Source organism: Oreochromis aureus, linkage group 23, assembly GCF_013358895.1.
Source record: "Oreochromis aureus strain Israel breed Guangdong linkage group 23, ZZ_aureus, whole genome shotgun sequence".
In the NCBI taxonomy this organism is placed as follows: domain Eukaryota; kingdom Metazoa; phylum Chordata; class Actinopteri; order Cichliformes; family Cichlidae; genus Oreochromis; species Oreochromis aureus.
Window position 1 is genome coordinate 18,028,240 of NC_052963.1, and position 27,156 is coordinate 18,055,395.

Genomic DNA, 27,156 nt, shown 5'->3' on the forward strand with positions numbered 1-27,156 from the left:
GATTAAAGTCCACAATTTGTGCTCTTGAGCAATAGTTCTCCAGGCTTTCTTCAGATCTTTTAAGCATCTGATTGGAAAAACCATGACACTGGTCCCAAACACACTGCCAATGCAGTAAAAGTATACCTGGATAGAAAAACACACTGTCAATCATCAGTCATGGATTGGCCTCCCCAGAGCCCGGACTTCAACATTATTGAAGCATAATGTGTGGGATCATCTTGACAGAGAACAGAACAAAAGGCAGAAACATCCAAAGAAGATCTTTGGATCCTAGAAAAATTTTCCTAGAAAAATACACTGATGTGAGAAGTGGCTCATTTTTGCACAGTGCTGTATTTACTGTTAGTTTTTTGTCTATAATATACATGTCTGCCTGACTATGTTCGTCCAATATGTTGTATTTTAATCTGTGAACTTTCTACTGATGCCCTGACACTTTCCCGCCTATGAAACCCTGCTAATATGGCAGATAATACGAATCTGTTGAAATCTCCCAACTTGTGATACCAGCAACACGTCCTATAAAAATATGTGTGCTGTCCCTTTAAGGCGCGCTCTCTTCGTTGCGGCTCGCTCCCGCGGAGGAGTGGGACCTCCTGACAGTTGGACGATCTTCAGCGTGTCAACATTAGAGAAATGAACAGCAGACAGGTCTAAACGCGCTAACTACCGCGTGTGTCAGCGGCCTCTTTAGGTGAACACCTCGAGGAGCAGCGCAGACGGCCGGCTGGTGAGGAAATTTATCTTTAAAAAAGGTATTTTTAAAATCCAGAAAACAGCGCAGCGACACCTGTGGTTTCAACTAGCTCTGTGGCTAATCAGCTAATGTTATCTACCAGCGGCTAATAACAGATGCCTGAGGAGTTTTAAGGGGTTCAATACATAAAAATGTGCCCTTGTCACTTTTATTGTGACATCCCAGTCTGTTGGCTTGAGTTTCAGGGGTTTCCTTCTGGATATTCCCCCATAGTTCAGTTACTGTGGCTGCGAGGTGGACTGATAATGTTTGACTGTTTGTACTTTTGCTTTCAGAACCGTAATTAGCAGCAGCAGCGGCGGCAGCAGGAGGAGGAGGAATAGGAGGAGTCCTAAATCTGATATGCTGATAGAGGAGTATCAACCCCACTGATGGAAACCCAGAGTAAGAGGTAGGTCTACCCAGAGTCATCCCCCTCATCCTCCTAGTTCTCTGCAGGATTATGCCACTCAGCTGGCTGCCTGTGATCACCATGTGACATCGCCTAAGGATGGAGTTGTTGTGCTCACTTCTGCTTTCACTGACAAAACATCTGTTGTTCAGAGAAATGAGGGGCGTGGGGATCAAACGCCTACTGAGGCAATTTGTCTGCGTCTGCTCTGCTTTATCAGCCACCCACGCACCTCTGATTCTAATTTTCTGTCGTGTTTTTCCTCAGTTTTGTTAGATGAGGTTCTAAATACAAAATACAGTACCCAGTTCCCTACATCTCTTAGGGAAAGATCCTTAGACTTCCTTCCTAATTCACTCTTGCTAATTTCTACGATTTCTCTCCCCTAGCTCTGGGGACGATGGCAGCGGCGGCGAGCGAGGACTGCTCCACTCTTGGAAGGGCTACTCTTACAGCGTCACCCCAGAGAGGCTGCTCCTCCCCCGGCCGGTCCTCCAGGTTGCTCTGGGTTCGCAGCATGGCGTTCTCCTGGTGGAAGGTGAAACTTCTTTTCTTTTGGAGGGACATGTTTATGACTTGTCACAGAGTCATAGTCGATACTTAAGCACATCTTCATGAATTAATTCTGTCTTTACTGTTTGTATTGATCAGAAGTCATGCTTTTATGTTGTGATTTCTAATTCTTTATTCTGATTTTTTTGGATAAATCAAAGTTAACCCACACTGCTTGTCTGTTGTTACATCTGTGCAGGGGGACAGGTGTACAGCTTCGGCGAGTTGCCGTGGAAGCAGAGTCAAGTGCCAGAGCCAACCAAACCGACCCTGGAGAGCGCGCTCAGTGGGCAGCGGGTGGTCACAGTGGCAGCCGGAAGCTTTCACAGCGGGGCAGTGACGGAGGATGGCGGCATCCACATGTGGGGGGAGAACAGTGCGGGACAGTGTGGCTTGTCGGGCCTCAGCACTGTTCCCAACCCGACTCCCGTCGCGCTGCAGGACTTGGACACTGTCACTGTCCCCCCGCAGATGGCGCCAGTGCTGGAGCTGGCTTGTGGGGAGAAGCACACCCTGGCTCTGTCGGTGCAGCGTGAGGTGTGGGCGTGGGGCAGCGGTTGCCAGCTGGGCCTCAACGCCGCCGTCTTCCCTGTGTGGAAGCCTCAGAAGGTGGAGCACCTGGCGGGTCGGTATGTTTTACAGGTGGCCTGCGGGGCATCTCACAGCCTCGCTCTGGTGCGCTGCCTGGGGTCTTACGATGGCCACCGGCCTCATGTGGACAAATGTGGGAGGTGTAACGAACTGCTCTACACCATGACAGACAAAGAGGACCACGTCATCATCTCTGACAGCCACTACTGCCCGCTTGGCGTGGAGCTGACCGAGGATGACGGCAAGCTGGAGGCTCCCACTCCCACCACAGGTCTCAAAACATCCCCATCAGAGCCTGTCCTCCCTTCCTACACCTCAAAGTCAGAGTCCCTGGCAGCGACTACAGATGCTGACCCCACCTCTGACCCCTCCCAACCTCAGGCCTCTGAGGAAGGGAAAGCATCTTTGGTTAATGGGGTGCTCCAGGCCTCAGACTCAGACACCTCGGCTCTATCTGGAGGTGAGAGTGATGCTGTTGCCGGGGCCAAGAGCTCACCGTATCCAGACGAGCAAGCCGTGAAGGACTACCTGAAGAAGCTGTCCGACAACACGCAGACGGACACAAAGGCGAGCGGAGGGCTGAACGCTCTGCTGGTGAGCAGCGTGACAGTAGAGAGAAAAAAACGAGTATTTGGGTTTTTTTAAATTCCCTAAATCTGCTACTTAAATCTATTTGAAGTAGATTTTGAAATGTCTTGTTAGATAATCATGAGATCTATTTCGACCAAAATAACTGAGCAGGCTTGGTCACTGCTGTTATCCTTTAATGCAATAGTACTTGAAAAATCAGACGCCATGATTGCTGGAGTGACTTCAGCTTGTGGTTTACCTCCCCCTTTTGTAAACTTGGAGCAGACGAGTTTAAGCTACAAGTCAGCAAACGGGTGGGTCTGAAACATCAGTGGAGGAACTTCCTGCTGGTGTAACCGGTGTGATTCTGCGTTGTGTGATTTTTTAAAAAAAAAAAAAAAAAAAAAAGGTAAAAGAAAGAAAGACCTCCAAGTAAATAGCTTGCCCACTCCAGCTCCTACGACCAAATACAAACAGTGGGGAAGAGGGTTAGCTCAACCCACCACAACTTCCAAGCTAGCAAGAAGTATATATTCATGCTAGCATTTATGGCGCCTAAAACACATTTATGATATACACATACTACACACTTATAACATCTAACAAAAAAACAGGCATAATAATGACAATAATTGAACTAAGACTGCAATCAGAAACATCCGGGTGGATAAATATGCATTATATGAGCGTTTTACAGTGTTGGGAAAGAAATTACACCAACCTCTCCCACAGGGGAAGTGTAGAAAAGGGGAGAGGCAAAAGGGGTACACTGTATTTATAGTGTTGCACCAAAGAAGAAGAAGAAGAGAATGAGGAGGGGCTCTAACTGATAATGAACGTAACTACTGGCTTGGAGGTCCTAAAAGTCGGGTATAAAAGGAACGGTTTGGGGGTTTAGAACACATTCTGTGTAATTATAACAATGTGATTTATGACCCTGTTACACTGGAACACAGGAAAGTTGCTGCCACAGTTTCACTTCAGACTTCATCTGTTCCAATATAGGAAGCAACAGCTATGGTTTAGGAGCAGACTCCAGCAGGTCATGGGGCCATGTTGACAACTTAATCTTAAACTTCTCAAACTGTTTCTGGATGTTTCTTGTTAAATATTTGCTTATCTGCTGTAATTTGAAGTCCGGAGCAACTGCTTTTAGAAGTAGAAATAACTGAGGAATGGCCTTTGTGAAGTTTTAGAATTATGTGGTCATTAGAAAAAAAGAAAAGAAAACAGCAAAAGTGGCATTTGTGTGATTAATGAGTTTGTGTAAAAAGTGTAGTTGCCCACAGGTGTTGACACCAATGCGTACAAATAGTTTTTTTGTGCAGCCATAGTCAGTTTCACCTGTATACTGTATAAAACATGATGGAAGCTTGTTTCCACTTCCTGTTGACTAAAATAAAAATTTTGAGATGATAAATCAGTGACAGAAACGAGCTTCCAGAAAACATAGAAGAAACTTTCAGGTGTGTGGGGAAAAGACAGACGCACCGCTCATCACCACATCGTGGTTTTGTTTTGTATGGATTCTGGTTAAAATAAGAAACAGTGCATCACACACGATATGTTCAAGGATAACTGCAAAGTTCAAAATCTGACCATTAGGCTTGTTGTTTTATTCAGCTTGTGGCTACGATAACTGCGTGATTTTTGACAGTATTTGTTTATTGATTCTAAAATACTGCCAGTGTAGTGTGAAGCCGTTTTTTTGCCAGAACAAAAGCATCAGGATGGGAGACCACCACTCTTTAAAATCTAATGACGGCTTTCACTCAAAAATTTATTTGAAAAGTCACAAAAAGCTACAACTTCCCGTCTTCCACTCAAACTCCTTTAAACTTGTGACCATGTTTCACTTCTCTTCCAGCCCTCACCTGGAGGACTGATCTCCTCCACGCCCACCTCGGCACTCAACAACCTGGTTGCCTCCTGCGCCTCTGCAGTGGGCGAGCGGGTGGCCTCCACCTACGAGGCCCTGTCCCTGAAAAAGATGATGAACTTCTACCTCCCCTCAGGGGCCTCGCGGTCAGGAGGATCCCCTGGAGTGGTCGATAACTCTGCTGAGCGTGTCCGCCAGGAGGACTCTATGCAGGGGAAGAAGAGCTCCAGCACAGGGGACATCCGTGAAGAGGAGGCAGAGGGTCTGCGGCGCCGCCTATCACTGCCAGGGCTGCTCTCACAGGGTAGATACGCTGTTCACCTCTTATCCTCCTCCTATGGCCTGTTGCGTAAGTACGCCTTGCGCTCGTGCAGGTCGATGGCAGTCCGTGCACGCTTCAGGCTTCATTATTGAACTTGTGAGCTCAGTGTTGTGGCATGCTTCGTGCCCATGTGATGTTTCTGTCATATTCAGCACAGTGTCACCTCCAGCCAGTCCATCTCTGATTGGCAGTGAAGTGCACGTTTTGTTTTTTACAATTTTTACAATAACCAGGCCTGATTGATTGTAAAGATACAGATGACTTGTTTTGTTCAAGGTTTTTAGGAGTATTCTTGTGTATATGCAAATGCACTTACCAGTATTATGAACGTGTCGCAGATGGTATTCTGGAAGATTTCTTTTTAATTGCTTTGAAAGCAAAAAAGTTTGTACAATTCTAAAAGCTTAAAATATTTGGTGTGCTCATTTCTAGTCTTCAGCACAGTCTGAACTCTCTTAGGCAGCTTTCTTGGCATTTCTTTAAGTAGTCTTCAGGAATAGTTCTCCAGGCTTCTTGAAGGACATTCAAAGCTCTTCTTTGGATGTTTCTGCCTTTTGTTCTGTTCTCTGTCAACATGATCCCACACTGCTTCAATAATGTTGAGGTCTGGGCCCTGGGGAGGCCGATCCAAGACTGATAGAGTTCCACTGTGTGTTTTTCTATCCAGGTATGATTTTACTACATTAACAGTGTGTTTGGGATCATTGTCATGCTGAAAAATGAAGCTGTTACCAATCAGATGCTTTTTGGATTGTATTGCATTGTGGATCAAAGTCTGATGGTACTTTCCTGTGTTGATAATTTCACCACTTTTGACAAGATCCCCAACACCACTGGCTGAAATGCAGCTCAAACCTAACAGAGCCTTCACAGTGTTTCACAGATGGCTGTAGACGCTCATTGTTATATCTCTCCTAACCTCCTGCGTACAATTTCCAGTGTGGAATCATCTCTCCATCAGACTGATGGTTCTTATGTAATTTTCGTACCTCCGCGTTTTCTCCCTGTTTTCCTTCCTTAAGGTTGGCATCTTGACAGCCACCCTTGTACTGAGACCATTTCTGTTGAAGCTTTAGTGAACAGTAGATGGATCAACTGAAGGTCCAGATGCATCTGTCAGGTCCTGTGTCTTTAATGGAATTTTTCCTAATGTTTCCTAACAACATGACTTTCATGTTGTTTTAATTCACTGTAGATAGTTATTAGACCCCCACTTCACAGCATGCTAGGATTTTTAGGAATCACCTTCTTTGTGCAAAAATACTGTTTTCTATCAGACTATCTATCAGTGTTATCTTTCAGATTTTTCATAGGTTTAATTAAAGAAATGGCAACATACAGTAACAAAGTGCCTAAAGATAAAAATTTAAAGTTGGATCTTGAGTTGTCTGTTATGTGTAGCTGCAGCACTGGTTCACCCCTTGACTTAGGAGCCTTCTTTATACTTGAATGATTCATAGGTCAGTGTTAAGTGGCTGAATAAACAAAAAACATTCCTCTGAAAATGGTCAGGTACAAGGACTGGAATGAAAATGAGTGAAAAAGCAGCAAAAGAAAACCTTTGAAGGACCTTTAGAAAGCCTGGAGAACTGTTGCTCAAGAGCACTTTAAAAAATGACAAGAAAGTCAAGTCATCTGTTTAATGTGTGTGACTTGTATAAGGGTCAAAGGTCACTACGCCACTTATTAATTATTAACAGATGTATCCAAACAAATGAATAACACACCAAATCTCTCTCTCTCTCTCTCCCTCTCACACTCACTCACATAGCCATCAACGTTTTCATTGGGGAAAAATATATTTTAGTTCTAAAAGCAAGCAAAATGCTGCTGAAATTATCACCTCCCCCTGGCAGCGTGCTTTAGAAAATGGCAGCAAGAACAAAAGGATTTAGGAGATTTAATAGAGCAGAATGAAGGTTTTAGGTGTGATTTAGAGAGAAAGGTGTTTGGTGCATTATGGGAAAGCCCTTTGCTTCTGAGTGACCCCGAGCGGGAATTAGATGGATGGACTTTCCCTCTGCCTGTCTGTCATCATATCTTTCTTTCCTCACAGAGGGAGCCTGACACGGTTGCCTGTAGATTTCATCATTGGGTCATAAGCTGACATCTTATGACTGTCAGTTTTTAAAGACCTGATAGATAAGGTTTGATGAGGAAACCCTAAAAACTGCCAGACGAGTTCACACAGACACTTTATACACGTGCTAACAGCCAAATCAAGAGTTCGGAGGGTGTAGGTGATTATCGTTAGGCCTTTGAGAAAGAGTGGTGAATTAGAGTGCAAGCAGGGTGGAGCAGGTAGAGATGAGTGTCAGGATTGATTTGTGACAGAAGGATAGTGGCGAGACTGAAAGAGAAGGTTTATGAGATGGTAGCGAGACCTGGTATGGTGTAGGTTTGGAGACGGTGTCACTAACAAAAAGACATGAGGTTAAAGGTGTTCAGATTTTCCCTGGGAGTCAACAGGATGGACGGGATTAGCAAGGAGTACATCATAGGGACAGCTCAGGTTCAGCGGTTTAGAGACAAAGTTGGAGACAAGGCTGAGATGGTTTGGACCTGAGAAAAAGAGGAAGACCTCAGAGACTATTTGCAGATTTAGGGAAGGAAGACATGCAGAGGGTTGGTGTGACAGAGGTGGATGTTAGAAATGAAGCCAGATGTAGGCGGTCACTGTGGCGATCCGTAAAGGGAAGAAGATTAAAATGAGGAAGACATAGATGTGGGTCCAGATCTTGGTGCTAGTAGCAAGTATTTAAATGAAAACTTGAAAGACCGGAGTGGAGAAGGTTTTGCATGGGACGCATGGAGGTAAACAGCCTATCTGCAGCCTCGAAGGAGGGATGGCGTGGGTCCATATCCATTGTTGAAACCATCGACTATCAACTGATAATAATATTTAATGAATTTGCATTCATAAAGAGTGGCTGGTGCTGGATATCAGTTATCTGCTGTCTGGATATCCTGAAAATTGATCCTGTTTCGACCAAAGGCTAAGCTGACTAGCTGCTTTGTTCCACAATTGGCACGGTAACACTAATGTGTACTGTGGCTAACAGCTCAGCAACCAGCTGATTTGGATCACCTGGTCTGGAGATCGCAAAGGACACGGCCTTCTTCCGGACTTCCTGTACATCTGCATGTTCTTTGTTTTTGTTCAGTTTAAGTTACACAACACTCTGACCACCATCTCACCCTGCTCACATTTACATGACTGATACTTGTGGTAAAGGCTTGTGTTCTTTCCAGTTTTGTCCTAGTAGCCTTTCATGTGCCAGAGCATGCTGGGAAACTCCAGTTAGTTGCACCTAACAGCTAAAATGCTGCACATGTTGCTAATGTACTACTTGGAACCTTCTTAAGATACTTTAAACCAGGGGAGTGATGCACTTCCTGCCTCACACATACAACAAGTAACCTACAATAACCTTTTTACTCGGGACAGGAAAAACTTTTGACTTTGAAAGTTGACCGTCTGAATTTTTGGAGCTCAGGGCTTCCATACATTTGGGTGTTTGTCATGTGTTTAGTGGCTGATGTGTCTCTGTGCAGGCTTGCCTTTCTTTTTAAACTCCTGTTTGTTTGGCTGAACTTTACACCCTAAACTGATTCTCATCATTTTATTATCTCGTTAAAAATTCAGCTTGAACTTTTTCATTCAGCCGGAAGCTGGTAATTAGAATATTAAGGACTGAAAATAACAGAGGAAAATCCTGAAGCTGTTTAAATGTCTGTGCAGTGGACAGACCTCTGTCTTTGACTTCTGCAGTGTCACCGCGACTGCTAAGGAAAGCCGGTCGTCCCAAAATGCGAGCTGTCGCCCTCACCCCTCTGGGAGGGGCCGTCCCCGAGGACCATCAGGTGCTGCCCACCCTGCAGACAGAGGTGTGGAGCTGGGGCCATGGCGAGCACGGGCAGCTGGGACACGGAGACAACCTGGCCAGGTAGGACACACCTGTCACAGTTTATAACAGGATGTCTGCACCATAAAGGCAAATGTTCAAGGTCATCGATGACTAGCCTTCAGTTAAGCACACATAATGAGTACAGATTAGAGCCTGACCAATATATCGGCCAATATTACCTATTCGCCGATATGTCAGTATCGTCCGTTTAACATCCGATAAATGAAAATTTAAAAAGGTAAATGAAGAAGAGGGTTTGATGTTGCATAGTTTGCTCTTCAGAGGAAATTTTGCAACACGTGGTTTGAACACCACAAACAACAAGCAGCTGATCTGAGCAGTCGTGCCAAATGAGTAATCCAGGACTTGTGACAATGAAAAGAAAAATTGTTTTTAAACTGCGTTTTCAAATTATGATAATAAAAACTTATATCTACACCTAACAAATGTTAGGGAAATTTGTTTAACCGAAAATATCAGCTGATGTATCCAGTTGTTTGATCACCAGGTATCGGTCTTAAAAATATCAGTTGTCCTCTGATACAAGTTTTTAGGCTGGATTTTTATTTTTTTTTTGCTGTTGTCTTGACAATGAACTCACGTCTGTGTTTACATAGCATGTCATTAACTCTGATATAAACCAGCAGTGTGTTGTGTCTTTGCAGACTGCAGCCGCTCTGCATCAAGAGTCTGAACAACAAGGAGGTGGTGCGGGTGGCGGCCGGCGCTCACCATTCCCTCGCGCTGACGGCTCAGTCTCAGGTTGGTCATTGAATCCAAGTAGAAAAGTAGAAACTATATTTTAAAAGGATGAGCAGTTCTACATCAACAGGGATTTTTTTTTTTTTGTTTGTTTGTTTTGTTTTTTCATCGTTTGTTTTGACATTAAAAGCACAAAAGCACAGATCAGCAATGTCATGATCATCCAAAACTAAGAGGTGGATGTATATCCATAACCCTGACGCCACAGTGACCAATCAGGATCCAGAAATAAGCATGAAAATAAACCTGCTGTTGCCACAGAGCAGCGACATTAACCCTGTCGGTTTTGGTGTCTTCCTATATCAACGCCATTACTACTAATCGAAAAGTATATAGATATGACAGGAAATAAAGAAAAGCATCATGAAAATATTTAGTGTTTTCATTCAGAGACTGCGTGTGTGTGTGTACTTTATACCTTCCAGGTGTTTTCATGGGGCAGTAACAGCTCCGGTCAGCTGGGACACATGGAGTCACCGAGCACCGTCCCCCGCCTCGCCAAGGTCAGGAGACCATCACTTTTTTCCCGTTCATGCACATCAATCGTGTAAGTTGGTGTTTTTCAACATCTGCTTTCCTCATCCAGCTGTCAGAGGGGATCCGAGTGTGGGACGTGAGCGCGGGAGAGAGGCACACCCTGCTGCTCGCAGATGGAGACTGCATCCAGCCCATCATTTACTACAGCGGGCAGCAGGTGAAGGAGGGTGAGGAGGAGGGGGGTAATGAGAAGGCGCTCCATCAGCAGGGAGGAGGAGAGGAGGAAGAGGAGGAGCAGGCGGGGGGCTACACCCAGCAGCCTGTTTTGCTGCCCTTCTGCATGAATGTACGTGGTTTAATGCTACAGTTTCTTGCTTTTAGCTCAGCACTTAGCTTCAGGTTGTGTGTCGGTACGAGTGTGAATGTGTGTTTCTTGTGTTTTTCCCAGCTTGGTTATGTGAGCAGTGTGTTCGCGGGTGGGCGGCGGTGCGTGGCGCTCTCTGACAGGAATGTGATGGGCTTCATCGCCAGCCTCCACGAGCTCGCGTCAGCTGAGAGGAGGTTTTACTGCAAGCTGTGTAATGTCAAGTCTCAGATCTTACGCCCCCTGCTGGAGCTGGGTAAGAAGGACACATCAGGAAGACAAAGGTTTTCCCAAAGTTTAAAAAAGTTTTCAGCAACCCTGATTTTCTTCTTTTCCCTTCCCATCCTTCTCCAGAGTCTCTGAGCTCGGCCCTCGGGCAGGTCATCTTCGGCCTCCTGCAGACGCTGGCGAGCAGGTTTGGCCGGCTGTGTCACCTGACTGGGCAGCACGCCACCAGCCTCACTGCCAACCTGCGGCGTGGTCGTGAGGTCAAAAGCCTTCTCATCCTGGAGCACACCAGTATTTTCCTCGACTGTTACCATGAGTACGTGTCCAGAAACAAAACACAACTTGCTAAGAGTTTAAATCCTTTAACACTTTTAATTTTTGTGTTTACGTATGAAGTTACTGCAGCGCCGTCGGAAACTTCCAGGTGATGGGAGGCTTCCAGGCTCTGACCAAACCATCCGTGTGAGTGCACACAAACTATTTCTGCCATTAACTCCACATGTTTAAAAAAGAAAAACAAAAAGGTGAATCCTTTATGATGAATTGGTGGTGATTTTCTCGTAGAGACTTGTTTGGGAAAAGTCCGGAGCTGCTCCAGAAGCTGTCAGAGTGCAGCGAGGAGAACCTCACCACGGCCGACCTCCTGGTGGTGCTCTTCTACCTCCCTTCACGCCACCTTCACGAATACAGCCGGCTGCTGCTCAAACTGGCCACCTGCTTCGAAGTGGTAGGTGGAAGAAACACGAGCAGCAGCGCATGTGACCTCAAAGTTTGTATTCTGTTATTTTCTCTTTTTACTAAGATAATGTTTCATCTTGTGTTGTCATTTCTACACAGTTTAATCTCCTTATTTTATAGTAACTTGGATATTTCTAACAAGTGTTTGGTGTTTACACAGCCTTCACTTTCCTCCTTAATAAATACTGGCATACAGGAAATTATTTGTATACTTGCAAAATATATAAAGATGTTTTTGTGATATTGAAAGATATAATCCTTATCTTTATAGGTTTCAGATTTTTGGCCTAAATTAACTTTTTTTTTTTTTTTTTTTTTTTAGTGTTCCACTGAGTACCAGAAGCTTCAGGACAGCTGCTCTAAGTTTGAAGCTTCAGTCCTGCAACTGAAGCGAAAAAAGAAAGAGGCCGACTACACCGTTCACTTCTGGAAGATCTTTCCTGGAAAAATGACGGTAAACTCTCTGTCCTCATCTTCTGTATCATTGCTCCCACTAAGCCTTCCACGTTCAGTCCCAAGGTGTCATGTGACGCCCCATAATGCCAATTGGCATCCTTGTGTGTCTTCAGGACTCTCTGCGGAAGCCTTACCGGCGGCTGATCTGCGAGAGCAGCAACAAAAGTCTGACCCTACAGAATGCCGGCAGGTTCTCCGTCAACTGGTTCATCCTGTTCAACGATGTTTTGGTCCACGCACAGGTTAGACCCACACGGACACACGCGCTCACACTGAACGCTCCCGTCACTTCTTCGCCTCTTTCACCTTTATGAAGCCATCATATTTCAGACACTGTAACCTGGTGTGTTTCAAGCGTTTGTGTGTGCTTGCCTCCGTGCTGTCAGGGCGTGGCGCCTTGTAAAAATCTTGTAAGTATGCGGCCAGCAGCAAAACTCAGCATAGCGACCCCAACTCACCCTATCTCCCACCTCCTCCTCCTTGTTGTGTGTGTGTGTGTCTGTGTGTGTGTGTGTGTGTGTGTGTGTGTGTGTGGGTGTGTGTCTTGGTTTTCTCGCAGGGGGACCCTGTGTGATAACATATGGTCCTGTTGGACACACTTACCAAGGTGGACCCCACCCCCCAAATATCTGAATGAGTTTATGCTAGTGATGCACCTGTGCTACAACAAATATCGGTAATACTTTGTAAACGACCTGCAACTGAGGGTTTAATTCAACTGTAATTAAAAGATATTTTCCTGTATTTTACTTGAAATTACAATTTAATGATATTTACCTACAAACACTTAAAGGTACGCTAGGATAGGGGGTAATAAGTTAGGTTTTTACAGGAAACAAAGAAATAATTATACTGATTATATATAAAATGATTATACCAATAGTTATAAAATATTTTTTTAAGCGTACGAATAAGTTCCAACACTTTACAACCGTTTGAAATCAGACTGAATAATTTAGATAATAGTGATTTTTTTTTTTTTTTTTTTTTTTTTTTTGCCCTGTTCATTGCGCACAGAGATTTCTCCAGAATTTCCAGATTCTCTGAATATCCTGATGATTTTCTTTACTGTAGATGTGAGACGGTCACAGTATCTGCAATTTTACATTGTTCTGAAATTATTTCACAATTCAGACAAACGTTTTTTCGCACATTGGTGAAACTCTCCCCACTTTAACTTCTGAGGGTGCTGTCTTTCTAAGATGCTCTCTTCCTACTCAGTCTGCCAATTAACCTAATTGAAAAGCTAAATGTTCCTCCAGCTTTTTTTTTTTTTTTTTTTTTTTTCTGTGGGTAAGTACCACTTACTTTTCCAGCCTTTTGTTTCCGTCCCACCTTTCTTGAGACTTGTTGCTGCCATCAAACTCAAAATGAGCGAATATTTTTCATGAAACAGTCAAATGACTTCAAATTAGTTCACACATTTGATATATTTTCTATATTCTAATGTGAGTAATAATGTGAATGGGTTTATGAGATTTGCAAATCATTTCTTTTCTTTCTTTTTTTTTTGCGATAAAGTGGGTTGCATGAGCTCAGTGGAAGGCAGCTATGTTCTCTCTGCTTACAAACATTTACACGGAAAGACAAAGGAGGAAATTTTGCACTAAAATATTTTAAAAACTTTTGGAAACGCACACGTGTTTACAGCGGTTTGCCTCGTGTTTCGCACTCGTTGAGACAATATCAGAACCTGTGGGTGCATCACTACCTAAACTACGTGAATATGTCCACTGATGCCCAGCCTCCATCCCCTCCTCTGCCCTTCGCCTGCTCCCCACCTTTGGGATTCTGCTTGGAAAGATGAACGGACAGTAAACAAAGCTCTTTTAAATCTGCTCTGACACACTTCTGTTTGTCTTCCTCATTGGAGTCTAAAATTTTTCATGTTAAGTTCTCCTTTCCCGGTAAAGGCTTGGTTTCTGCTGTTGGCTGAAAGCACAAATCTGTTTCCATTTAAAGTGTTAAAATACCAACAGTTCCTGGTTCACTTCTCCAAAGCAGTTTCCTTTCCCCTCTCCTTGCTTGTTTTCCTTTTTTGTTCTGTTTAATATTCTTCTTCATTCCTCTTCATCATCTCTAATGTGATTGTTGTGTGCATCTCCGCGCTCCCTGACTGGCGCCTCCCTTGAATCATCCTTGTCTTGTCAGTGTTTAAAAAGCCAGAAATGCACAAACAAGTTTGACCATTTAAACGCCTTCAGCAGCAGCTGTTAGCAGGACAGACAAAGTAGTGTCTGAAAGCAGAAGACCCAAGCATCCTAATGAATGAGAAGCCAAAAAAAAGGATTAACTTTCTCTTTAAAGACATGAGAACAACTGCTTTAGTCTGATGTTTAATCTTGGGTTTCTGTTTTAACCTTAAACATGTTTTTATGGAAGTTAATATTAATATTGTCTATTTTATACTTGTTTATGAGCCTGAAATACAAATAGTTAATTTTTACAATTATTCTTTAAAAAGAATAAACTCTCTCTGCTGTTATTCTCAAAACAGTGGATCCAGAAGTAGAATTTCAGCCTTATAATCATCGTATTCTCATAAAAAGTGGGATTATGATGCCTGATGTTACCAGTACAGTCTGAAACAGAGTTACTGTAGCGCAGGTCACTAAAAACAGACAATAACAATAAGCAAAAGGTAATAAATAATGGTGTCTAAAGCAAGCAGTGGTTTACAGATATAAAAATTTGGACTTTATGATGTTGTCGTTCCCAGTTTGCTTGTTCTCCTTTAAGCGTCCCAGTCGTTGGTGAAGTCTGTCGATCACCTGATGTGCTCATTCGTAGTGGTTGGGCTCATGTCGCTGTCTCTCTCATTCACCGTCAGTGCTTATATTCTCTTTGATGCCTTCTCTTCTTGTCTCTCTTTTCCATTTTATCTTGTTATCCTCCCTTCATCATTTTTTCTCCCCCAGTTCTCCACCCATCACATCTTCCCTTTGGCCACGCTGTGGGTGGAGCCGATCCCAGAGGAGGACACGGGCCTGTAAGTTGGTTTAGTTGCAGATTTTCTATGGTAATTGAAGGAATTTCACAGGGACCTTTTGGAGTCATTATTACACAAACCTTATCTTTATAGTTATATTTACAGTACTTTGCAGAAGTTTTGAGCCAGGAAACTATGTTACTAAGAAAATGGGAAATGGGTGCACTGAAAATACATGGAAATACAATAGGCAAAAACAGAGTTTGGACAATTCTAACAAGCTTGAAAGTCAATATTTGGTGTGACCACCTTTATTCTTCAACAGAGCCTGAACTCTCCTAGTCATCCCCAAACCATGACCAAGTCTCCACTCTTATTTACATTTTTAAAAAGGATCATGCTTAGTTTTTAACTTCCTCTTTTAAAGAGCCTGAGGTATGAACGTTACATAAGAACTGGATTGAAAAGCAGTGATAACAGGTCTGATGGAGTGATGAATACAGATTTGACATTCTGGGGTTCAGATTATCGTCAGTATGTAGGGAGGAGGTAAGCAGAGAGGTACAACAGTAAGTGTCTGTAAAATACAGTAGAGGCTCTGTCATGGTTTGGAGCTGCATTTCAGTCAGTGGTGTTGGAGATTTTGTCAAAATTAATGAATTATGAACTCAAAAAGTACCATCAGACTTTGACCCACCTTGCAATACCATCTGGAAAGCATTCGATTGGAAACAGTTTAATTTTTCAATATGACAATGACCCCAAACACACTTCCAATAAAGTAAAAGCATACCTGGAAATAAAAACACAGTGGAACACAATCAGTCATGGATCGGCCTCCCCAGAGCCCAGACCTCAACATTATTGAAGCAGTGTGGGATCATGTTGACAGAGAACAAAACAAAAGACTTCAAGACTTTTGCACAGCACCGTATTATATTTATGCAACTGTTATTACATGGGCACATGAAGCAGAGATACTATTCCATTGTTCCTGGGAAATACTTGAATGTTTACATTCTGACCCCTCAGTAACTCATCATCAGCAGTGAGGGCTGGATCTGACCGAGAAACTGAGGGGCATTGCATGTTCATCGTAAAGCATATTCTTCTTTAACATCCTTTTATACAATAATAGGGACCATAGTTTACAAAATGAACCTCATGATTTATTCACTAAGATTTGAAACTAGTGACTTGGAGCATAATATGGAAAGTGTTTACTGAGGTTTAATTCAAGGGAGAAGTAGGGTCATTTTGTCATAACTTGTAAATATCCATGTCTTGATATTTCCTCATTGTTGCATGTGTAGTTTTTATATTGTGGTAAAACAAAGGGTATCTGTGCGTGTAGGTATGGGTTAAAGGTGATCACTCCTGAGGAGACGCTCACCCTGCTCGCCTCGTCTCCCATGGAGAAGGTAAATCTTTAAAAGCTGATGTTTACCTTTTTAAAAACTCCATTTCTATTTCTGAACTGGGCTGTTTGTTCATTCTTAGGCCAAGTGGCTTCGCTCCATCAACCAGGCGGTGGACAAGGCCCTGAGCGGAAAGGGACAGGACGCGGCGTCAGGCAGCTCGGTGCAGAAGTTGGAGCCTCCCATCTCCAGAACGGCTTCGTACACGTTTTATAAGGAGGGGCGACTGAAGGATGCGACATATGATGGTCGCTGGCTGTCTGGAAAGCCCAATGGCAGGTTGGATGTTCACACTATTGCATTTACACTTAGATCATTTTACTTATGTGTTGAGAAATTTAAAGTGGTTTTTTTTTTTTCTTTTTTCTCAGAGGTGTTTTGAAATGGCCTGATGGGAGAATATATACTGGGGCATTCAAGAATGGACTAGAAGATGGGTGAGTGCTGGAGCCTAAAATCTCCTAGTTGTTTATGGTAATTGTTCAATTTGTGTGTGGGTGTGTAAGCCTGAGAGCGGGATTTATCACCTTTTGTTTATGCAGCTTTGGTGAGTTTGTGGCCCCCAATAAGACGCTGAACAAGAACGACCACTATCAAGGTTACTGGAAGGATGGCAAGATGCACGGCCTGGGCACATACAGGTGAGCAGCATGAAAATTTATTATTTTTAGCAGCATGCCCTTTATTATTACTATTATTATTATTACGATGATGTTTGGCTAGATATAATGCACAATTCTGAGATCATTTTGGATTTCTAATCCACACACGGTCTAACGTATACATTCATGCTCAAGTATATTACATGCATTCACTTACAATGCCTTTAACCTAATAAGGCTAAGACCTATTAACTTCTCATTAGTGTTCATGATTGTCTACAACTGGTAGTTTCTCTATACGTTTGCCTCATTAGTTTGACCAATTCTCAAAACAATGTGGAAGTCACCAGCATCACTGTCAACAGCGAAGAACATCACCAGGGACTGAGAGGGTGTTGATCAAAAAGAAAATCAAAGAAAATGCCCACATTAACGAGCCAAATGCCTTCTGGAGAAAAGTTTTATGGTCAGACGACACAAATATTTAACTTCTTGGCCACAATGACAAGACACATGTTTGGAGGAGTAAAGGTGAGGCTTTCAAACCTAAGAACACTGTGCCAGCTGTCAAACATGGTGGGGGTATCATCATGCTCTGGGGCTGTATTGCTGCCAGTATTACTAGTATCAGGGGTACTGGTATATTGCACAAAGGGGAAGGAATGATGAAGAAGGAATACCTCCAAATTCTTCAACTCCATCTCAAATCAGCAGCTAGACTGTTGAAACTTGGACACAGTTGGGTGTTCCAACAGGACAATGATCCCAAACACACATCAAAACTGGTTTTATTAAATGGATAAAGCATGCTAGCATTAAGCTTCTGGAATGGTGTTTCCAAAGCTCCACCCCAACCCTTGAAAATTTGCGAACTCTGCTTAAAAGCCGGATCCATGCCAAGAAACCAAACAATGAAATGTTGATTGCTACAAAAAGCGTCTGGTCGAAGTGCAGTATATATTTGACCCAGTGTGTGTTTTCTTTCTTGTGAAGATGAGCTAACTATGAGCAACCATTTTTAAACATACTTAAAACAGTTATGAGGGGGATTTCTAATTAGCAAATGTTGTCACCCGATAAAAGAAGTTCTTCTTGCTTGCTTTCCTTAAAATCAGAGATGACATAGGAAGTATTTTAACAGTGAAATTTCTAAATAAAAGAAGTGATTGAGGTTCAGTCATAGATGAAACAGCTATGTTCTAAGAGAGCACCCCTCCTCTATCTGACTGCAGGTATGCCAGCGGTGAAGTTTATGACGGGTCCTTTCAGGAGGGCGTGCGGCACGGTCACGGCATGCTGCGCAGTGGCAAGCTGAATACCTCGTCCCCCAGCGTCTTCATTGGCCAGTGGCTGCAGGACAAGAAGACCGGCTATGGAGTGTTTGACGATATCACCAAGTACGCTCATTCCCACACTCGGGCAGTTCTGCCTATAAATTTGCTGGCAGCTTTCTGATCTTACACATATTAAAGGGATAAACAGGCTGCTGTCTGTTTGCTTTCCAGAGGAGAGAAGTACATGGGCATGTGGCAGGACCATCAGCGGCAGGGCACCGGAGTGGTGGTCACCCAGTTTGGCCTGTACTATGAAGGAGCTTTTAAAGACAACAAGATGATGGTGAGCAACTCAGAGGTTTTATCCCCAGTTGTCTCAGTGTGTCACAGCAGCAGATGTTCTTCAGTTTTCATGTTTTTTCAAAGCACATCTGTCGGTGGGCGTATGACTTTAGTCTGTGTATTTTCCTGGTATTTTTGCCCTTTCACAAGCAAAACTATTCAATAAACCCTGCTTAAAAATATTTTTTCCACAGTTCTGGTGATTTTCCTTTTGATGGAAGGACAAACTCAAATTTTTTCATATTCAGGAAAAACCCTGAAGTAGAACAATTTAAATCATTGAGTAGTATAATATTCAGTCATTTTTGAAAAGATTTCTTCTTCATTTTCCTTCAAATATATATAGATGATGTAAGCACCGGAGCTGCTTTACGCTTTTTATTAAATTCTCAGTGGAGCTGGGCATCATCAGAAATGCCTGAAGGAAGGAAGGGAGGAAGGAAATAAAGCAATGTTCACAGCCATGAGGTCACGAAGAGATGTACAACAAAATAGAATGAATAAAAACAAAGAATAATCACAATATAAGTGTAATAGAAAATTAAAATACAGGTGATAGCAATACAAAATAAAGTTGTGACACAGAAAAGATCATTAAAAACATTTACTATCATTAAGATTCTCAACAGTAAGCCTGGTTAATGAACAAGCTGTCAGCTGCTTTTTAGAGTCAGATAAATATATACTGTTGTTACATATATATAAATATATGTGTGTGTGTGTGTGTGTGTGTGCGCGTATGCATATTTATATGTATACATAATAAATGTGTGTTTAAAATGGGAGATGATGACTCTTTCAGGGCACCGGTGTCCTTCTGTCAGAGGACGACACGACGTACGAGGGCGAATTCTCAGATGACTGGACCCTCAGTGGAAAGGTAACTAAACAAATGTCTGGATACTTTTCATTTTTTCTTCTAAATCTAATACCGAGTGCAGGTACTTAGTATTAAATGTCCTGGCTCTCCCTCAGGGCGTGCTGACCATGGCCAATGGTGACTACCTGGAGGGCTCCTTCAATGGCGAATGGGGCTCTGGTCTCAAAGTGACGGGCTCCTACTTTAAACCACACCTGTTCGACACCGAGAAGGACAAGACCCAAGCCATGTAAGCTCATGAGTGGTCTCGTGTTTGCTCAAGCAAACTTTAATTTGTCTGTATATACTTTATATTGTTTGTTGATGCGGCAGGAAGCTGGGTCGTCTGTGTGTGTGCGCCGAGGATAAGTGGCAGGCGGTTTTTGAGGAGTGTTGGAGTCAGCTGGGATGTGAGGCTCCAGGCCAAGGGGAGCCCGAAAAGGCCTGGGAGAACATTGCTGTGGCCCTCACCACCAGCCGGCGACACATCCTGGACAGGTACCACCTGACGCCTTCTTATTGGTCATAAAACTTCCCGTTGAAGTAAAAACATCTCGAATCTAAGATTCCCAATGTTTTTGCATTCCAGTCCAGAGATTTTGTCTCGATCTCACAACAAAACGCTGGAGAGTCTGGAAGTCATCCCACAGCACGTAGGGCCGATCACCATGGAGAGATACAACGCCATCCGCCTCTACCTAATCAAGGTGGGTTCACCGAGTCGACGAAGTAAAAGTACCAGTGGCAATAACAACTGCTGATATGCTAGCCTGCAAACAGGTTTTTACTAGTGTAGTATTTAGAATATATTGGAGCTGTTCAACTGCCTGCAACTAATGATTATTGTGCTGATTGATTTTTTTATTTTTTTCTTGATTAGAGCATTTATTGACTGGTTTGTAATAATTCAAACAATCATGAGAAATACGACCACAACATAAAACTGAAAGTCCTAAATGAATAAGTCTACACACATACATTTAACAGCTAAACCTCAAAATCATTAACGTTGAATAAAAATAAATGGGCATCAAATTCTGGTCGTCTTGTTTTCCTGGTCAGAGTGTTGCAGAGCATTAACGATGAGACCCCTGAGCAGGCACAGCATTGACAAAATGATCCTTTGTCCTCCAGGCGTGTGACACTCCGCTGCACCCTCTGGGTCGGCTGCTGGAGACCCTGGTGGCGGTCTACAGGATGACCTACGTGGGTGTCGGCGCCAACCGTCGGCTCCTGCATCAGGCCGTCAGCGAGATTAAGTCTTACCTCAACCGCATCTTCCTGATTGTCAGGTAGTCACTGTGAATGGATCCAATGTCCTTCATGTCTGCATAACAGCCAAGATAGCCTCATAATGTCCTCAGGCTGTCAGTAATGCGGAGAAGAGGGGGAACTGTGAGATGAGCTTATTGAGTTCCAAGGCAAATAAACATGTCTCAAGATGAGTCTACACGATTTTATTGTATGTTTTTGTCTGCTTTGGTTCAGATTTCTATTCCCAGACCTGCCAGAAGAGGGCGGTCTAATCCCAGAGCCGACCACCGACCTGCAGGAGAAGAATGAGCCCGATTCCACTGATGCCCCGCCGGAGTCGCCCAAACCTGCGTAAGGATGGATCCACATCCCGCTGCTGTCTATATCTCCGGTGAGCGGGCTCTTGTTATTAACGACTTCCTCCGTGTGTTTGTGTTTCAGCCGCGTGGTGAGCAGCTCGGCTCTGCTGCTTCCTGTCCTTCTGCCCCGTCTCTACCCACCGCTCTTCACCCTCTATGCCCTGGACAAGGAGAGAGAGGACGACGTGTACTGGGAGTGCGTCCTGCGTCTCAACAAGCAGCCCGACCTCGCCCTGCTCGCCTTCCTGGGCGTCCAGCAGTATGTCAGAGCTGAACATGCGGCTGAAGAAGAGTTTGCTTTTATTTTATGCAGATCCATAACTACTACTACTTCTTCTGTTTTCCTCCTATCAGAAAGTTTTGGCCCGTTTCCATCCGGACATCTTTGCCTGCGCCGGGCGAGAAGCAACAGGTATCATTTTATCATTATCATATTTTCCAAAACTAGCTCAGATGTTTTTGGGCAGTGCTGACATTGATTGGTTATTGTTAATTTCTTTTATTAACTTTTTTTGTTTTGTTTTGAATTTTTTTTAATTTAATCTTAAATTAAATATTTGCTAATTTATACATGACACTGTGAAAGACAATTCATCTCAAAGGTAAAAGATCCTGTTTAGTTCATTTTTATGATGGGTTTAAATTGATAGTGATCCCTCAGTTCACTCTTTTAAGTCTCCTTACTGTTGTTAAGAATTTTATTTCTGTAGTACTTTTTTAAAGACAAAGGGGATGAGGGGATGTTGTTTGCATCCATTATTTTTATAACTATGTAAATCGTGTTTGCTCTGCTGTGCGACTCGTCCAGGTCATCTCCAGCACCAAAGACGCCTGCTTTGCTTCTGCAGTGGAAACACTACAGCAGATCAGGTACGGCTCCATTCAACGGCTTCTAATACTTTTAAAGAAAATACAGCAGAGGGGGGGGGCAGTGGTGGGTTCCTTCATCCTTCATCTAGAAGTCCTCCTTTCTTTTGCAGCACAACTTTCACGCCATCAGACAAGCTGCAGGTGATCCAGCTAACTTTTGAGGAGATCACACAGGAAGTCCAGGCGCTTCTGAACCAGGACTTCCTGTGGTCCATGGACGACCTCTTCCCCGTCTTCCTCTATGTGGTACTACGAGCGCGGTGAGCATTGAACCACAAAAAAAGCACACTAATGCACACATTTACAGAAATAAATGGTGATAATGAGGTGTGGGCAGAAACACAAGCAGTGGAGAATGGCTTAAAAAAACTTCAAGGGCTTTTGCTATTTTTGTAAGCATAAATACCAAAAATTTTAGGTTTCAGCTTCTTAAATGTGTAGATTGTTCTACGTGATTGTGGGGAAGGCAGTTTCAGTCAATAATACTGCTGTTCAAGTTATTCGAATACCTACATCCATCCCAGCTGCTCTCAAATGACTTGACAGTTGTAGCAGATCAATGACATGCTTCACAGGACGGAGTTTGCACTGTAAACATGAGAAATGTACACTCATTGGCCACTTCATTAGGCACACCTGATCAACTGCTCATTAATGCAAATATCTAATCAGCCAGTCGCATGCTTTTAAGTATGGAGACGTGCTGGAGGTCAAACTGAGCATCAGAATAAGGAAGAAGGATCATTTAAGTGATTTTATGTGGCATGGTGGTTATTCTGAGTATTTCAGAAACTGCTGATCTAGATTTTCCCACACAACCATCTCTAGATTTTGGTCTCTAGAGGTCTGAAAAAGAGAAAATAATCCAGTGAGCAGCAGTGAAAATGTCTTGCTGATCCCAGACTCCTTTGAACTGATAGTAAAGCAACAGTAACTCAATTAACCACTTGTTACAACCACGTAAGCAGAAGACCACATCGACAGCAGCACAAGACCACACCAGGTGCCCCTCCTGTCAGCTACTAACAGGAAACCGTGGCTACAAATCGCTCAGTCTCACCAAAATTGGACCATAAAAGATTGGAAAAACATCATCTGGTCTGATGAGTCTTGGTTTCACCAACATTACAGTCAGAATTTGGCCTTACTGCCTCACATCAATGTTTCAGGACCAAAATCTCTAAGCAATGTTTCCAGCACCTTGTTGAATCTATGCCATGAAGAATTAATAAAGCTCTGAAACAAAAAGAGGGTCCAACCTTGAACTAGGAAGGTGTACCTAATGACCATTGGTGGTATGAGAGTGTGGAGCGTATCCCCATGCAGTAAACACATACACATGAGAACAAAGGTCTTGGATTGTCTTTTAGCACACAGGTGAGTCATTTTATATTTGTCAGATAATCCATCATCAAACATGGTCAAGAGGTTCAGCTCAGTGGCTGAATTTAGTGAAAATGAGGCAGAGCAGAAGAGCTAGTGGCTACCGTTTGCTAGGTCCAGATAGGGCGCCTCACAGTGGACTCTTTTAGCGTCACAGCCTTGGCACAATACGAAAAACCGGACATGGTGAGCAAGGAGCAGATCTGACTCAAAGGTTGGCTTTTTTTTTTTTTCCTTCTCTCTTTAGTATCAGGAACCTCGGTTCTGAGGTCAGTCTGATCGAAGACCTGATGGACCTCTGCGTCCAGCACGGAGAACACGGCATCATGTTCACCACCCTCAAGGTAACGCACATGCAGCTCACGCTGCTTCGTCTGCAAGCGTTTCAAAGCCTTTAGGTCACTCAGGTGTCTCTCCCCCCTGCAGGCCTGCTACTACCAGATCCAGCATGAGAAGATCACTTAAGACGAGACCGCTGCTACGTCCTCGGTGACCTTCATGCTGCTGCTCCTCCACTCCCCTCCTCTCAACTCCAGTAGCCAGGCATGAGGATGACTGACAGGGAGGAGGAGGGGTCATAAGAACAGGTCGTCGAATGCTGCTTGGACACATCCCGTCACAGACCCTCCCTCCCTGAAACACTCATCATCCACAGGTGATGAAGGTAGAAATGTGGCCGTGATGACAGACACAAGCACAGTCGCACCATCCATGTGGGTGGAGTTGGGAAATAAAGATGACTGTTGTTAAATCACCTTCAGCAGGGAGGGAGTGCAAAGTTTGTCTGTGGGATACCGGACCTCATTTTTTTTCTCCTTAAAATTTTTAATGTTTAAAAAAAAACAGTAAATCTGGAAACATGAATTATTTTCAGTGAAAGCAACACGAAGAGGAAGTACCTCCATAAACTGTGGATTCATGAACTTTATAATCTGAGATGGATGCCTACAGTTAGTGGCTGTTATGCACTGCAGGGGGGAGACGGTCCTGAAGGAATTTTTTTTTTTTTTTTTTTTTTTTTTTTTTTTTTTTTTTGCAAGTAAAACTGACACTCGTTCAAAGTTTCTTTAGAGAGAATTTATCTGGCCGAGCTGACAGCCCCTTTTCATACTGTATTTAAAGAAAGAACGTGTTACAGCATCAGTGAACGGACCCAAATCTAAACAGTTGCTTATAAAGATTTTTTTATTTCTTCATTTGAAGCACAAGCTTCGGCCGGATTGTTGACTTGAAAGCGTACTCACACGTCCTCTGAACACAACCTCAGACTGTTACGTTTAAAATGCGTATCCTTCCTCTGGCCTTTAGTGCCTACATTATTTTGGTGTCTGTTTTTTGGGGGGGATATCAGCTGTAGAGATGCTCAACTTGTGGTGCTCAAAGCAGCAAAGCAAATGCGTTTAAATATCTTGTAAGTAAGACTGAAAAACCTTTTGTTTCACCTCATCTCGCCTCGCATCACTGTCACTCACAGCAGCTGCTGACTTGATGAGGATTTAGTCGCTTTTCATGCCATTTAGCAGCTTTTTCTCTCTTTTTCCTGCTGCAAGCACAGCGTGCTCCTTCTGAGTGAGCAAGCCGTGAGGTTTCACAGAGCGGCAGCTGGGGCGCACAGTGTGATAAGCAACACTTTCCCACAGTTCTAAAGCACAAAAAGTGGTATCTAATGTAAAATCAAAAGCGACTTCACCACCACTTTGGAGTCTTTGGCTCAATTAGAGAAGCAAATTTGCGATCATGTGGGTCTTTACCTCTCTGTGATCTGAAAATACCTGAACTCCTTTTCTGACATATCATTAAAAAAGATGCTGAAAAGACTTTCTGGAAAAAGCTTAATTTACTTCCTGCTTCTGCTAACACCAGCATGTTACTGGTTACAGAGCCGTCACTTTAATCGCCTACACAACAGGTTCTGTTACCATTAACGAGGCTCCAGAAACGATGTCTATTTTTAGAAATCATGATCTGGTTATTTTTAAAAAAAGGTGGAACTATTTTCTTTGACCACCTGCAGACCGAACAAGCTAACATTAGAGCTCAGCCAAGCGGCCGCCGTCCATGTTTATATCCCGTCACATGATGCTTCTTTCTGCACAGGGATCCATTTCCAGGTGTACTGGGAGCAGTGGTGGTTGGAAGAACATAGTTCCTGTAGTCTAGAAATTGATGATGAGTTTTCAAGACTTTTCTTAATGCCTTGAGCACCACAAGGCGTGCAGTGCCACCTGGTTTATTGTTTTATGTTCGTAAGATTAAAGAGAAGACTCATACCTTCAGAGGAAACAATAATAAACAACCAGCACTGCAGGCCAGAGGAAAAATGTTTGTTTTTTTTGTTTGTTTGTTTTTTTAAGATGAGCTATTCATTATTCAGTCCACAGAAATGTCTTTTCATTGACAGCGTTTTGCAGGAGGTGTCTTTGGTTTGTATTTCTGAGCCCAGTGTTCACACAGACAGTTTTACCACACAGCAAGGAGGTGGTAGGAGGTGGAAATTTGGCGCTTTTGGAGAACCTGTGTTGCTCTTTATTACAGTCTTATTACACACTAATAAAATAACTCTTTGAATCTTTAATCTTAGGAGTTGAGGACAAGATGTGGGGGGGGGGGGGGGGGTTGTTGTTGTTTTTTTTTTTTTAAATGTTATTCCCAAAAAAGCTGAAAATTCCTTCTACTTTTTAGAGATAAAAGTTTTGTTGTGTTGTTTTGTTTTGTTTTGTTTTTTTTACAGTATAATGACCGTTGTGCAATTCACTTACGTTGTATTAGTGCTACCTAACAGCTTGTTTCCATTCTTTCTTGCCACCTGTGAAGCTTTCTCGTTCATCACTGCTTCATTTTGAGCAACTAGCCATCCACTTGCTCACTCTGCGGTTACACTGAGATAAAAATCTTTTTAGCTTTATGCAAATCAGCAGTGTCTGTAACCTTTACCTAATGTGAAGACATATTTAGCATCTCCTTTGTTCGTTTCTTGTTTGAAATGTTTGCAGAAACTCATTTTGCTGGATTGTTTGTAGAAATCGTCCTTTAGCAGCATGCAGAGACTTTTGACTTGTATGCTGCAGGAAGCTGCAAATATCCTGACAGTGTTTCTATTAATCACATGGAGGCAGGTCACACAGCCAAGGAAGGAAACTAACCACCAGCTAAAGGTCTAAGCCTCACTGATCTGCAAAATAATCAATGCAAGCGGTCCAATGTGAATTCTGATTTAATCAAAAGAAGAACAGAAATGTGCATTTTGCCTTTTGCGAGTGATGTCTGAGCCGAGAAGCGGGCAGCTTTAATGTTGCTGTTATAGATATAATAGAGTTCAAAGCTCCACACCATCTGCTAATGCTGCTCCTTTTTCCCCCCCAACCATCAGGCACTGTTGCTTACTTGTGATCTGCGTCACACATGCCACTTTAAAAAAGGGATTAAGAGGGGATTCTTTCTTTTGTTGCTGTTCATGCCCTGGTCTGATAGTTTCGACAATAGAAAAGGCAGTAGATCAGAGGTGAAGCCGCTGCTCTCGCCCTGCAGGATATTCGAAAATCAAGCAGAAAATTGTTTGTCAGAGGTTGTAAAATTTAAACCTGCTCATGTGAACTTCTTATACTGTTGAACCTAAACTGATATGTGGTGATGTTGCTGCTTGTATCTGAGGTAAAGTGTTGTCCCCACACGTGCAGTAAAAATCATTTTATAATCTTCCGTCTGTGTTCATGAGCCCAAATGTGCCCGATCCTCGTGGAAATGAAGCAGTATTGTCTTTTTTTCCCCCCCGAGTTCACTGAGTTCATCCCTAGAATGCATCCTACATACTTTAGCCTTTGGGTTTAACATTTATTTGATGTTTAAGCCAGGTTCTGTTCTTATTTCA

The 27,156-nt window shown here is 43.1% G+C and overlaps 1 protein-coding gene across 3 annotated transcripts; it reads left to right on the forward strand.

Annotated features, from left to right (window-relative positions):
- Nucleotides 1-598: 598 nt before the first annotated feature.
- als2b (alsin Rho guanine nucleotide exchange factor ALS2 b) lies at nucleotides 599-26,982 on the forward strand. Of its 3 annotated transcripts, none has more exons than XM_039606992.1 (34): nucleotides 599-733; nucleotides 1,036-1,151; nucleotides 1,541-1,689; nucleotides 1,903-2,888; nucleotides 4,732-5,047; nucleotides 8,838-9,012; nucleotides 9,639-9,735; nucleotides 10,161-10,238; nucleotides 10,322-10,558; nucleotides 10,661-10,832; nucleotides 10,931-11,120; nucleotides 11,201-11,266; nucleotides 11,369-11,573; nucleotides 11,865-11,996; nucleotides 12,112-12,240; nucleotides 14,917-14,987; nucleotides 16,282-16,348; nucleotides 16,428-16,624; nucleotides 16,717-16,782; nucleotides 16,888-16,986; nucleotides 18,180-18,344; nucleotides 18,453-18,564; nucleotides 19,366-19,443; nucleotides 19,539-19,672; nucleotides 19,756-19,920; nucleotides 20,012-20,129; nucleotides 20,557-20,714; nucleotides 20,911-21,027; nucleotides 21,118-21,294; nucleotides 21,390-21,447; nucleotides 21,844-21,905; nucleotides 22,016-22,165; nucleotides 23,536-23,632; nucleotides 23,715-26,982. In XM_039606992.1, the coding sequence occupies exons 2-34, from the start codon at nucleotides 1,132-1,134 to the stop codon at nucleotides 23,751-23,753; spliced, it is 5,082 nt and encodes a 1,693-aa protein (XP_039462926.1). In that variant the 5' UTR covers nucleotides 599-733; nucleotides 1,036-1,131; the 3' UTR covers nucleotides 23,754-26,982. The 3 variants fall into 3 exon arrangements, with proteins under 3 accessions (XP_039462926.1, XP_039462929.1, XP_039462928.1); XM_039606995.1 differs by having other exon boundaries at nucleotides 11,369-11,531; XM_039606994.1 differs by having other exon boundaries at nucleotides 617-758.
- Nucleotides 26,983-27,156: the final 174 nt, after the last annotated feature.

Bases quoted from the DNA above. Each gene is read 5' to 3' on its own strand.
- als2b (XM_039606992.1), top strand. From the start codon at position 1,132: ATGGAAACCCAGAGTAAGAG. The intron at 11,574-11,864 runs GTTTGTATTCTG...TTTTTTTTTTAG, and splicing joins GCAGCGCATGTGACCTCAAA to TGTTCCACTGAGTACCAGAA. The intron at 21,448-21,843 runs GTATCATTTTAT...CGACTCGTCCAG, and splicing joins CGCCGGGCGAGAAGCAACAG to GTCATCTCCAGCACCAAAGA.